A 12,763-nucleotide genomic window follows, 5' to 3' on the forward strand; every position below is an offset into this window, starting at 1 on the left:
TTGTATATATTATCTAATTATAATTTGTATATATTATCTAATGCTTTCAGCATTTATTAGTTGCCTAGGGCAGACAATATGATCCCATTTTAGGGGTAAGAAAACTAAACCTTGAATGGTGCATGACTGCAGTAAATACTAAACAAGTTAGTGGTAAAGGGGGATGAAGCTCTACTCATCCACTGAATCCAGTGCATTATCCTAGATTAAAAACTTTAAAATCTTATCTTTTTTTTATGGAATTTTCTGTAGAGCAGTGAGGTAGGAAACTTTTGAAGGAGCTTTTAGATCCTAATAATTTTATTTGTCATTTCAGCAAGAAGGTGCACCATGCTTAAGGGCAACAGGATTGAGCCTGAGAGCCAGAGAAGAGTGAAAAGGCATTATCCATGGATCCTATGTGGCTGCAACCGACAATGCTATATCACCTTGATTACTGGTTGCTACACCTGCGAGTGGCAGGTCAAGCAGGAGAAAAAGTCTTTACCTGGACCCTGCTGCTGCTCTTGGGTATAGAGACATGGGAAGGAGTTGTACCATACTTTCTCAGATGTGGGGAACGTGGGCTGGTCCCTGCCCATGAGAGCTCATTAGAGTCTCCAGGACTGGGCATGGTAGGGCTCTAGTTCTTTGATGAAAAGCCTGCTGCAGTTCTGGAGCCAGAGTTAACCTTACAGAAACACATGCCTGTTTTCCTCATCTTCTTTCACTTTCATTTGCTTCTCCTTTTTTTTTTTTTTAAACTACCTCTTTTATGTTATTCATTTACTCATTGATTTACTTTTGCTTTCATTCATTTAGTTAGCTTTGAAAAAGTGAAGTTTAGTATAATTAGATGTTTTTGACTAGGAATTACAAGAATGCCTGGATCTTTAATTCTCTCTTCATTGTAAGTTTCCCAAAGAGCTGTGTTTATGAGGAAAATAACAGCAAGTGGGAAACAAGGTATTCCTTTATTATTGGTCAGGCTAATGCTTGATTTTCCCTAATGAAAAACTTTAGTAAGACTGAGTGGTGGCATGTGGCCTAGCCTTATTGAGGGCCTCTTACTTTAAACTCTCGGTTATATGTTGGGATTCTCTGGTGGGCTGTTTGATATAAAAGACCAAATGATGAGCACACTGAAGGGATAAGAGGAGGGCCATATCCTAAAACTTCATGTACTTATAAACACAGTCCAACCAGGCTCTGAGATTCTGACCAGTTAGATCACTAGTTTCTTATGCTTATGATGGGAAACACAGGAAAGGGGGTAGAAATGGGAGGTTTTCCTAAATTAGTAGAAGTGTTCTTCTGTCTCCTATATCTTACCTTCCTAGTTGTTCGATCCACCTATAGCTTATAAGGACTAGTTTATATACTAGTGACTGGGAATAACAAATGGCTTTGATATGATTCCTGCTCTCAAGCAGTTCATAGTCACTTGGTGGAAGAGACAAGCACAATACAGTCTTAAAATATTGAGAGTATTTATGTGTGTATGTGTATATGCATACATGCCTCCGTGTGCCAAGGGAAGGGTTGAAAATACTTCATATAGAAGGTGAAAGGTGATTAAGAATTGGGTAGGTAAGGATTAGGGGATGGCAGAAGAAATCATTTTGGAGGAGTCAGGTATAAGGTTTGCCTTAAGTTGAACAGAGGATACAAATGGCAAAGTGATGGGAAACAAAGCTAGAGAGGGAGATGGGACCAGTGTTATTTGGTTTTAAGAATTTGATCTCTGCCGGGACGCCTGGGTGGCTCAGTTGGTTGGACGACTGCCTTCGGCTCAGGGCGTGATCCTGGAGTCCCGGGATCGAGTCCCACATCAGGCTCCCAGCTCGATGGGGAGTCTGCTTCGCTCTCTGACCTTCTCCTCGCTCATGCTCTCTCTCACTGTCTCTCTCTCTCAAATAAATAAATAAAATCTTTAAAAAAAAAAAAAAAGAATTTGATCTCTGCCACGTAGGACATAAAGAGCCCCTAAAGATGGTAAGCAGATGTTGCCTGATCTGTGTTTTGGAATGATTATTTGATCATGTGGAGAATACATTGGAAGGTATGAAACAGGGAGGGAGACATCTTTGCCTTCAAAGAGAAAGTGATAGCAGTATATAAGGTAAGAGATGTTGGTGGTCTGATTAGAGTAGTGATGGTAAAGATGGAGAAGAGTGAATTGATTCAACATATACTTACTAGAGATGAGGCAATAAGTTACATGAGAGTTACCATGTACTAAGAGAAGGAAAAGGGAGGCTTTGTGCGCAGGGTGATATTTGAGTCAGTGTGGTATTATGGAAAAATTCCTGGACTAGAGCCTGTTTGGATACTCTAACCCACTCTGCCCTTGGACTGGTTATGTGAGATCTCCCAGCCTCTCTACAGTTAGGGAATTTAACTAGATAATTCCTAAGGTTCCTAAATAATTCTCAAGGCCCCATTTCTGCTGAGGGAAAGGAGTATAGCATATAGGATAAGAACTATCCTTGTGTTTTGGGAAAAGACTGCCTGGATTCAATTTATGGCTTTACCCTTGACTATCTCCAAATTAGAGCTTTACCACTGTGTTACCTTGGGCAAGTAACTTAACATCTGGTGCTTTAAATGCCTTATTAGAATAATGGAGGTGGAATAGTAGTACCCATGAATAGGATTTGTTGTGGGGAATGGAAGAGGTAATATGTTGAAGACACTTAGAATTGTGCTTGTCACACAATTAACCTCCGATAAATGTTAGCTATTTTATTACTCTTCTTGGAGTGACTGACTTGTGGAAGGGATCTTTCACATACAGAAATATGGGTACAAGGGACTGTGGGTAGAGGGAATGAGGTAGTTAGAAGTCAAGGGACAGAGAAGCACAGTAGTGTGCTTAGGAAAAACAAATTTCCAGTGTTGAAGTAGGGACATGTGAAATGATGGTAAGTAGTAGGGTAGAAAGGTATATTTTGATGAAATTATGAAACATCTTTGTGTCAAGTTGAAGTATTTGAATTTTCTCTTATAAACAGTGAAGAGCCTTTGAAAATGCTTGAGCAAGAAGGGTAACAATGAGAATCAAAATAAGGAAATGGATTTATTCATCCTTTGGAACACTTACTATTTGCCACAGTGAATTAAGACAATTAAGGCCTCAGCCCTCCTGCAGATTATAATCTAGTGGGACGAATTAGTTAGTAGACAGTAAATGAAGAAAGATTATTTCAGATTGTGATAAGAGCTTTGAAGATAATAAACAGGAAACTGTGTTAGAACCTGGGATGGGAGAGTGGTTGGAGAAGATCTCTTTGAAAAAGTGTCATGTGAACAGTCTCCTAAATGGAGAGGTAGAGTCAGCCATATGTACATCTGGGGCAAAAGTATTCCAGGCAGAGGCACCAGACTGTACAAAGGTTTTGAGGTGGAAGCAAATTCGGTTATATTCTAGAAGCAAAAAGAAGACCAGTGTGGCTGGCATTTAAAAATGGCGTGTGTAGGATGGGATGAGGTCAGGGATGGACAGGGGTTGATCATGGAGGGCCTTGTTGCCATGGCAGGCAGTTTGATGGTACCTTAGTACAATAGGAAGCTCTGGCAGGGTTTTGAGCAGGGTAATGACATTATTTGATACTTTTTTTAAAAAAAAAGATTTTATTTATTTATTTATTTGACAGACAGAGATCACAAGCAGGCAGAGAGGCAGGCAGAGAAAGAGAGAGGTGGAAGCAGGCTCCCCACTAAGCAGAGAGCCCGACATGGGGCTTGATCCCATGACCCTGGGATCATGACCTGAGTTAAAGGCAGAGGCTTTAACCCATCGAGCCACCCAGGTGCCTCTATCTGATAGATTTTTAAAAGTCTATGTAAGATTTAGTAGAGTGTAAGATCTGAGTGAAAGATCCTGTGTCCTTCACCCTCCTACACTCAGAAAGTGCATCTTGATAGCTGTAATGTCTCTCATCCTTTTAGAACACAGTTTCTACATTTTTCATTTTATTTCTTTGTTTTTGCTTTTCACAGTAATGCCATAATTTAGACAGGGCAGGGATTATTCTGTCCAGTGTCAGCTGATTAAATGTAGTGTCCCAAAGAGGCAGAATTCTTTTTCAGGGGATAAGGAAGTGTTAAGATTATAACTCAGATAGCAACCCAAACCTGACATTCCCAGGAAGGATTTGGCAACCTCTGGTATGACTGGTTTAATGATGTGACTTTCAGTGAAGGGGGTTGTCTTCAGGGCTATTTGAACACCTCCTCTATGAAGATATCCTCCACCTTGGCTTTAGGTTCAGAGATCTGGGCAGTGTCCCTGCCGCTTCTTGGTTGTGTGACCGTGAGCCAATTACTTTACCTCTCTGAGCTTTAGTTCTTCTGCAAAATAAGGTTAAGAATCCTAACTTTTAGGGCCATATTGAAAAAGAAATCAAATGAAGATAGTTTATGAAATTTCTAGCATTGTATTGGCACAAGGTAGCTACTCAAAAAAAAAAAAAAAAAAAAAAGCTTTATTCCCTAACCTGTCCCTTGTCCCCCAAATTTGGGTAGGTCAGTGACTAAATGAACCAGTGAATGATGATTTAATGAATTACTCAATGAATGAGTCAGCAAATGAATGTTTGGTAGATGGAGGGGAGGATGAAAGCAGCAGATGATTGTTAAGAGCCAGCTGCATTTAAGAAACTGTGCTAGAAAAGAAAAAAAAAAACTGTGCTAGAGTCATAGGAAGCTCTATTTTTAATTTCTTAAGGAATCCCCACACTGTTTTCCAAAGTGGCTGCACCAACTTATATTTCTACCAACAATGTAAGAGGGTTCCCCTTTCTCCACATTCTCTCCAACACACGTCGTTTACTGTCTTCTTGATTTTGGCCATTCTGACTGAGGTGGTATCTCAATGCTGAGTGAAGTCAGTCAAGCAGAGAAAGTCAATTATCATATGGTTTCACTTACTTGTGGAGCATAAGGAATAACACTGAGGACATTAGGAGAAGGAAAGGAAAAGTGAATTGGGGGACATTGGAGGGGGAGACAAACCGTGAGAGACTGTGGACTCTGAGAAACAAACTGAAGGTTTTAGAGGGAAGGGGGTAGGGGGTTGGGTGAGCCTGGTGGTGGGTATTAAGGAGGGCACATATTGCATGGAGCACTGGGTGTGTTGCATAAATAATGAATCTTGGAACACTGAAAAAATAAAATTAAAGTCAATACAAATAAGTTTTTAAGTAGTAAAAAAAAGAAACTGGAAACTGCTAGACATTGGCAGGATGGAGGTGTGTAACTGAAGTTCCTATTCCTCAGAGAAGAAACTGTCTCACTGAATACAAACAGATAAACATGTAATTGCAGTTAAGTGTAATACATGTTCTAAATAGGCTTATACAAAATTCCATAGGGGTAAAGAGACTACAGTGGTCACTTCAGCCTCCTGAGGATAATGCATGGCATTGCAACTCTGCAGAACTTTGACAAGTGTATATAGACACTGCTGAGGTAACATGGATACGTGGAACTAATTTATACTTTTTTCTTTCTCTTCCCAGAGAGAGAAGTTATTTTACCCATTTCTGATTACTTCATTTTTGCTGTCTTTGATTTTGCTGTTTGTGTGGATAGAAACCTCAAATGAGTACTTTGGCTTTGACTGGTGAGTTTCATGTTTTGTATTTTCATTTCTATAGGGGCTCTTTGGTTTGTGGACCACCTGAATTGTACCTCAGGCTGAAAAGATTGGGTGGCATAAGAGGGAGGATCACAAAACTGGTCTTTCAACAGTGGCTGGGTGAGAGGCCTGACTCTGGCTTGGAGGAAGGATGCTCAGCACCACCACTTGTGATGCTAACCATCCACATTGAGACTGAATCTGGTGCAGTGGGAAGCTATTCCAATGACTCTCTGAAACCTTGTTCCTCAGTCTTTTTGTCTGGGCTACTGAGGTCTACACTTGGTCTTCATGATCTCTGTCCATGAACCCTCATGTCTCTGCCTCACCTCTGGCCTCTGCCTCTTCTGTCCCCAGGGAGCTTCCTAGGACTCTGAACACAGAAATGGGTGTCCTTCTGGGCATCCTTTCCTGGCCAAACTCTTCATCCTGGACTGCTCCCAGCAATTCCAGTTTCTCTGGCCTGATGATTGCAAACTTACCCACTATTTGGTATTTGGCTGAGAAAGGGGTATGTTTGGATATGAGGCTTTTTAAATTTTTAAAATGGAATACAATTAAGCTTTACTTTAATAGAAGTAAAATGTGTTTTGTTTTGTTTTGTTTGAAGAGGGGGTGGAGAGAGAGAGAAAATCATAAGCAGGCTCCACACACACACACAGCCTGGGACTTGATCTCATAACCCTGAGATCATGTCCTGAGCCAAAATCAAGAGTTGAACTCTTTTTTTTTTTTTTTTCCCAATTTATTTATTTTCAGAAAAACAGTATTCATTATTTTTTCACCACACCCAGTGCTCCATGCAAGCTGTGCCCTCTATAATACCCACCACCTGGTACCCCAACCTCCCACCCCCCCGCCACTTCAAACCCCTCAGACTGTTTTTCAGAGTCCATAGTCTCTCATGGTTCACCTCCCCTTCCAATTTACCCAAATTCCCTACTACTCTCTAACGCCCCTTGTCCTCCATGCTATTGGTTATGCTCCACAAATGAGTGAAACCATATGATAATTGACTCTCTCTGCTTGACTGATTTCACTCAGCATAATCTCTTCCAGTCCCGTCCATGTTGCTACAAAAGTTGGATATTCGTCCTTTCTGATGGAGGCATAATACTCCATAGTGTATATGGACCACATCTTCCTTATCCATTCATCCGTTGAAGGGCATCTTGGTTCTTTCCATAGTTTGGCGACTGTGGCCATTGCTGCTATAAACATTGGGGTACAGATGGCCCTTCTTTTCACGACATCTGTATCTTTGGGGTAAATACCCAGGAGTGCAATTGCAGGGTCGTAGGGAAGCTCTATTTTTAATTTCTTGAGGAATCTCCACACTGTTCTCCAAAGAGGCTGCACCAACTTGCATTCCCACCAAAGTGGAAGAGGGTTCCCCTTTCTCCACATCCTCTCCAACACATGTTGTTTCCTGTTTTGTTAATTTTGGCCATTCTAACTGGTGTAAGGTGATATCTCAATGTGGTTTTAATTTGAATCTCCCTGAGGGCTAATGATGATGAGCATTTTTTCATGTGTCTGATAGCCATTTGTATTTCTTGATTGGAGAAGTGTCTGTTCATATCTTCTGCCCATTTTTTGATGTGTTTGTCTGTTTCGTGTGGGTTGAGTTTGAGGAGTTCATTATAGATCCTGGATATCAACCTTTTGTCTGTACTGTCATTTGCAAATATCTTCTCCCATTCCGTGGGTTGCCTCTTTGTTTTTTTGACTGTTTCCTTTGCTGTGCAGAAGCTTTTGATTTTGATGAAGTCCCAGAAGTCTATTTTCGCTTTTGTTTCCTTTGCCTTTGGAGACGTATCTTGAAAGAAGTTGCTGTGGCTGATATCGAAGAGATTACTGCCTATGTTCTCCTCTAAGATTCTGATAGATTCCTGTCTCACGTTGAGGTCTTTTATCCATTTTGAGTTGATCTTTGTGTACGGTGTAAGAGAATGGTCGAGTTTCATTCTTCTACATATAGCTGTCCAGTTTTCCCAGCACCATTTATTGAAGAGACTGTCTTTTTTCCACTGTATATTTTTTCCTGTTTTGTCGAAGATTAATTGACCATAGAGTTGAGGGTCCATATCAGGGCTCTCTACTCTGTTCCACTGGTCTATGTGTCTGTTTTTATGCCAGTACCATGCTGTCTTGGTGATCACAGCTTTGTAATAAAGCTTGAAATCAGGTAAGGTGATGCCGCCAGCTTTATTTTTGTTTTTCAACGTTTCCTTAGCGATTCGGGGTCTCTTCTGATTCCATACAAATTTTTGGATTATTTGCTCCAGCTCTTTGAAGAATGCCGGTGGAATTTTGATCGGAATGGCATTAAAAGTATAGATTGCTCTAGGCAGTATAGACATTTTAACGATGTTTATTCTTCCGATCCAAGAGCATGGAATGGTCTTCCATCTTTTTGTGTCTTCTTCAATTTCTTTCATGAGTGTTCTATAGTTCCTCAAGTATAGATCCTTTACCTCTTTAGTTAGGTTTATTCCCAGGTATCTTATGGTTCTTGGTGCTATAGTAAATGGAATCGATTCTCTAATTTCCCTTTCTGTATTTTCATTGTTAGTGTATAAGAAAGCCACTGATTTCTGCACATTGACTTTGTATCCTGCCACGCTGCTGAATTGCTGTATGAGTTCTAGTAGTTTGGGGGTGGAGTCTTTTGGGTTTTCCATATAAAGAATCATGTCATCTGCGAAGAGAGAGAGTTTGACTTCTTCATTACCAATTTGGATACCTTTTATTTCTCTCTGTTGTCTGATTGCTGTTGCTAGGACTTCTAATACGATGTTGAACAAGAGTGGTGAAAGTGGGCATCCTTGTCTTGTTCCTGATCTCAACGGGAAGGCTGCAAGCTTTTTCCCATTGAGGATGATATTTGCTGTGGGTCTTTCATAGATAGATTTGATGAGGTTCAGGAATGTTCCCTCTATCCCTATACTTTGAAGCGTTTTAATCAGGAACGGATGTTGGATTTTGTCAAATGCTTTTTCTGCATCAATTGAGAGGACCATGTGGTTCTTCTCTCTTCTCCTATTAATTTGTTGTATCACATTGATTGATTTACGAATGTTGAACCATCCTTGTAGCCCAGGGATGAATCCCACCTGATCATGGTGGATAATCTTTTTAATGTGTTGTTGGATCCTGTTGGCTAGGATCTTGTTGAGAATCTTAGCATCCATATTCATCAGTGATATTGGTCTGAAATTCTCCTTTTTGGTATGGTCCTTGCCTGGTTTGGGGATCAGGGTAATGCTGGCTTCATAGAAAGAGTCTGGAAGTTTTCCTTCTGCTTCAATTTTTTGAAACAGCTTCAGGAGAATAGGTGTTATTTCTTCTTGGAAGGTTTGGTAGAATTCCCCAGGGAATCCGTCAGGTCCTGGGCTCTTGTTTTTTGGGAGATTTTTGATCACTGCTTCAATCTCGTTATTAGATATCGGTCTATTCAGGTTGTCGATTTCTTCCTGGTTCAATTTTGGTAGTTTATATTTTTCCAGGAATGCATCCATTTCATCAAGGTTGCTAAGCTTATTGGCATATAACTGTTCGTAGTAACTTCTGATGATTGTTTCTACTTCCTTGGTGTTAGTTGTGATCTCTCCCCTTTCATTCATAATTTTATGAATTTGGGATTTCTCTCTTTTCTTTTGGATTAGTGTAGCCAGTGGCTTATCGATCTTATTGATTCTTTCAAAAAACCAGCTTCTAGTTTCATTGATACGTTCTACTGTATCTCTGGTTTCTCCCTCATTGATCTCAGCTCTAATCTTGATGATTTCCCTTCTTATGTGTGGAGTTGGTTTGATTTGTTGTTGATCCTCCAGTTCTTTAAGGTGTAGAGACAGCTGGTGTGTTCTGGATTTTTCAATTTTTTTGAGCAAGGCTTGGATGGCTATATATTTTCCCCTTAGGACTGCCTTTGCTGTATCCCATAGGTTTTGGACCGAAGTGTCTTCATTCTCATTGGTTTCCATGAATTGTTTCAGTTCTTCTTTGATCTCCTGGTTGATCCAAGCATTCTTAAGCAAGGTGGTCTTTAGCTTCCAGGTGTTTGAGTTCCTTCGGAACTTTTCCTTGTGATTGAGCTCCAGTTTCAAAGCATTGTGATCTGAGAATATGCAGGGAATAATCTCAGTCTTTTGGTATCGGCTGAGTCCTGATTTGTGACCCAGTATGTGGTCTATTCTGGAGAAGGTTCCGTGTGCACTTGAGAAGAATGAGTATTCTGCTGTTTTAGGGTGGAATGTTCTGTATATATCTATGAGGTCCATCTGGTCCAATGTGTCGTTCAATGCTCTTGTTTCTTTATTGATTTTCTGCTTCGATGATCTGTCTAATTCTGAAAGAGGCGTGTTAAGATCACCTACGATTAGTGTATTCATATCAATATGACTCTTTATCTTGATTAACAGTTTTCTTAGGTAATTGGCTGCTCCCATATTGGGAGCATAGATATTTACAATTGTTAGATCATCTTGGTGGATAGTCCCTTTAAGGATTATGTAGTGTCCTTCTGTATCTCTGACTACAGTCTTTAGTTTGAAGTCTAATTTATCTGATATGAGAATCGCTACCCCAGCCTTCTTTTGAGTCCCATTGGCATGAAAGATGCTTCTCCACCCCTTCACTTTCAGTCTGCATGTATCTTTAGGTTCAAAATGGGTCTCTTGTAGACAGCATATGGATGGGTCCTGTCGTTTTATCCAATCTGCAACCCTGTGCCGTTTTATGGGTGCATTGAGGCCATTCACATTGAGAGTGATTATTGATAGATACGTTTTTATTGACATCGAGTTACCTTTGAAGTCTTTCTTTCTGTAGACTGTCTCTATATTTCTGTTCAATGCTATTCTTGGGATTTTTCCTCTTTTATAGAACCCCCCTTAATATTTCCTGCAGTATCGGCTTGGTGGTTGCATAGTCTTTTAAGTCTTGCCGGTCTTGGAAACTCTTTATCTCTCCATCCATTTTGAATGTCAGTCTTGCTGGATAAAGTATTCTTGGCTGCATGTTCTTCTCATTTAGTGCCCTGAATATATCTTGCCAGCCTCTTCTGGCTTGCCAGGTCTCTGTGGACAGGTCTGACGTTATTCTGATGGGCTTCCCTCTGTAAGTAAGGAGCCTCTTTGCCCTGGCAGCTTTCAAGAGATTATACCTACAATTATAATTTCTCAATTTGACTATCAGGTGTCGTGATGGTTTTTTGGAGTGTATAATCTTGGGTGGAGACCGTTCAGCCTCTAGTACATGAACGCTGGTTTCATTCGCGAGATTCGGAAAGTTTTCATGAAGGACTTGTTCCACGACATCTTCTAGACTTCTTTCTTTCTCCTCCCCTTCCGGAATTCCAATAATTCTGACGTTGGAACGCTTCATGGCATCACTTATTTCCCTAATTCTGCTTTCGTGGGATCTAAGCTGTTTGTTCCAGGCTTCCTCCTGATCCTTTCTCTCTATCTGTTTGTCTTCCAGATCACTAATTCTATCTTCTGTCTCAGTTACCCTAGCTTTGAGAGAGTTTAGATTGGATTGGAACTCATTGAGAGCATTGTGGACCTCCTCCCTGGTAGCTTTAAGCTCCGCCCTAACATTGTGAACATCCTGTCTGGTCGCTTTCAGTTCGGCTCTAATCAATTCTGTTTGGTCATCCATGGCTTTCTCCAACCTAGCTATTGCCTGGATAATTGTTAGCCTGAATTCTCTTTCGACATATTGTCTATGTTGATAGCCGTTAGCTCTGTTGCAGAAGGTCCATCCTCTGTATTTTTCTTCTGTTGGGCATTCCTCCTCCTAGTCATTTTGGTAGGAGAAGACTGAACAGATGTAGCTGGATGTATCAACTGTGGTGCAGTCAAGGTGCACCCTGGAACACTTCCTGATCTCCGTCTCAGAGAGAAGCCTCAGTCTGGGTGCAGAAGCTGAATAAATTCCCCCTTGGACGCTGGCAGTGCAGGTTCCAAGTTAAAGACCCTGGGGGCGCAGGATCTTTTGCTCGTCCCCAAAGCCAAGGCAGTGGCGGCTGTCTGGGAGCTCCTGACCGCCAGAGAGGTTCCAAGCAGCGATCGCACACTGAGATTTTGCCGCTGGCCGGGGCTGGGAGTGCCCGGCTTGCGCGCACCTCTTTTCAGAGGCGGCTGTGGGTCGGGCGCGCGTCTGGGGCACTGAGAACGGGGCGCTGGTCCGTAAGCCGCAGGCTGGGCTTTCGCGCGCCTCTGTCCGGGGAAGAGTTTCGCGGGCGCGAGGCTTAGACTTTGAAACAATGGCCCGGGTCAAGAAGCGCCCCAGGGCCTTAGAAACCCAGGAGAGCTGGAGCGAAGTGCACGCGCATCTCAAGCTTTGTGGTAGGGCTAGCGCGCGTTCTGCAGACCGGCTCCCATCCCCTCACAGGAGCCGGAACCCTGCGCTCTGGGGCACGCTGGCGGCTTAGGGACCAGGAGCCGGTTTCTCCGCCGCACTCTCTCTGCCTCCGCGCCGGGGAGGCCGTCTGGGACCGGGGACTCAAGCCCCTGTCCCTAGCCGCCCCGATTCCCACAGTTTGCCCCCGCGATCCTTTGCTCTTTTGGAGTGCTTTCAACCAGTCTCCGAGTTAATGCTGGTCCCCAGACGCAGGGCACTCTCGCTCGTATCGGGGTATTACTTTTGCACCGGTCGCCTCTGGTGGCTCCCTCCCCCTTTTGTTTATCTTCCGATATCAGTCCGCTGTTCCCATTCCGCTTTACCTGCTCACTGGCGTCTTCTGCCCCTGTAGAGATCCAGACGTGTATAATTCTGATCTCAGGCTGATTTCATAGGTGATCAGAGTTCTTTGGTAGGTAATCAGCTCACTTTGGGGTACCAGCTGAAAAGATGCCTCTTCCTAGTACCCCGCCATCTTGTCCCCCCAAGAGTTGAACTCTTAACCGACTGAGCCACCCAGGCCCCTGGTTTGTTATTTTAAATATAAAAATTTGAAAAAAATAAAAATCTGCTTTGTCTTATTCTTTTTTTTTTTTTTTAAAGATTTTATTTATTTATTTGTCATAGAGAGAGAAGTGAGAGCAAGCATAGGCAGACAGAGTGGCAGGCAGAGGCAGAGGGAGAAGCAGGCTCCCTGCCAAGCAAGGAGCCCGATGTGGGACTCGATCCCAGGAC

At 42.2% G+C, this 12,763-nt stretch overlaps 1 protein-coding gene across 1 annotated transcript in view; it reads left to right on the top strand.

The window, feature by feature from the left end:
- Positions 1–416: 416 nt before the first annotated feature.
- GDPD4 (glycerophosphodiester phosphodiesterase domain containing 4) overlaps positions 417–12,763 on the top strand; it is a 145,705-nt gene continuing 133,358 nt past the window's right edge. Inside the window, exons 1-2 of the mRNA XM_044260200.1 lie at positions 417–614; positions 5,502–5,605. Coding sequence (XP_044116135.1) covers positions 417–614; positions 5,502–5,605 — 302 coding nt within the window. The remainder of the gene's footprint in view (positions 615–5,501; positions 5,606–12,763) is intronic.

The sequence above is a fragment of the Neovison vison genome, chromosome 7, assembly GCF_020171115.1.
Source record: "Neovison vison isolate M4711 chromosome 7, ASM_NN_V1, whole genome shotgun sequence".
In the NCBI taxonomy this organism is placed as follows: Eukaryota; Metazoa; Chordata; class Mammalia; order Carnivora; family Mustelidae; genus Neogale; species Neogale vison.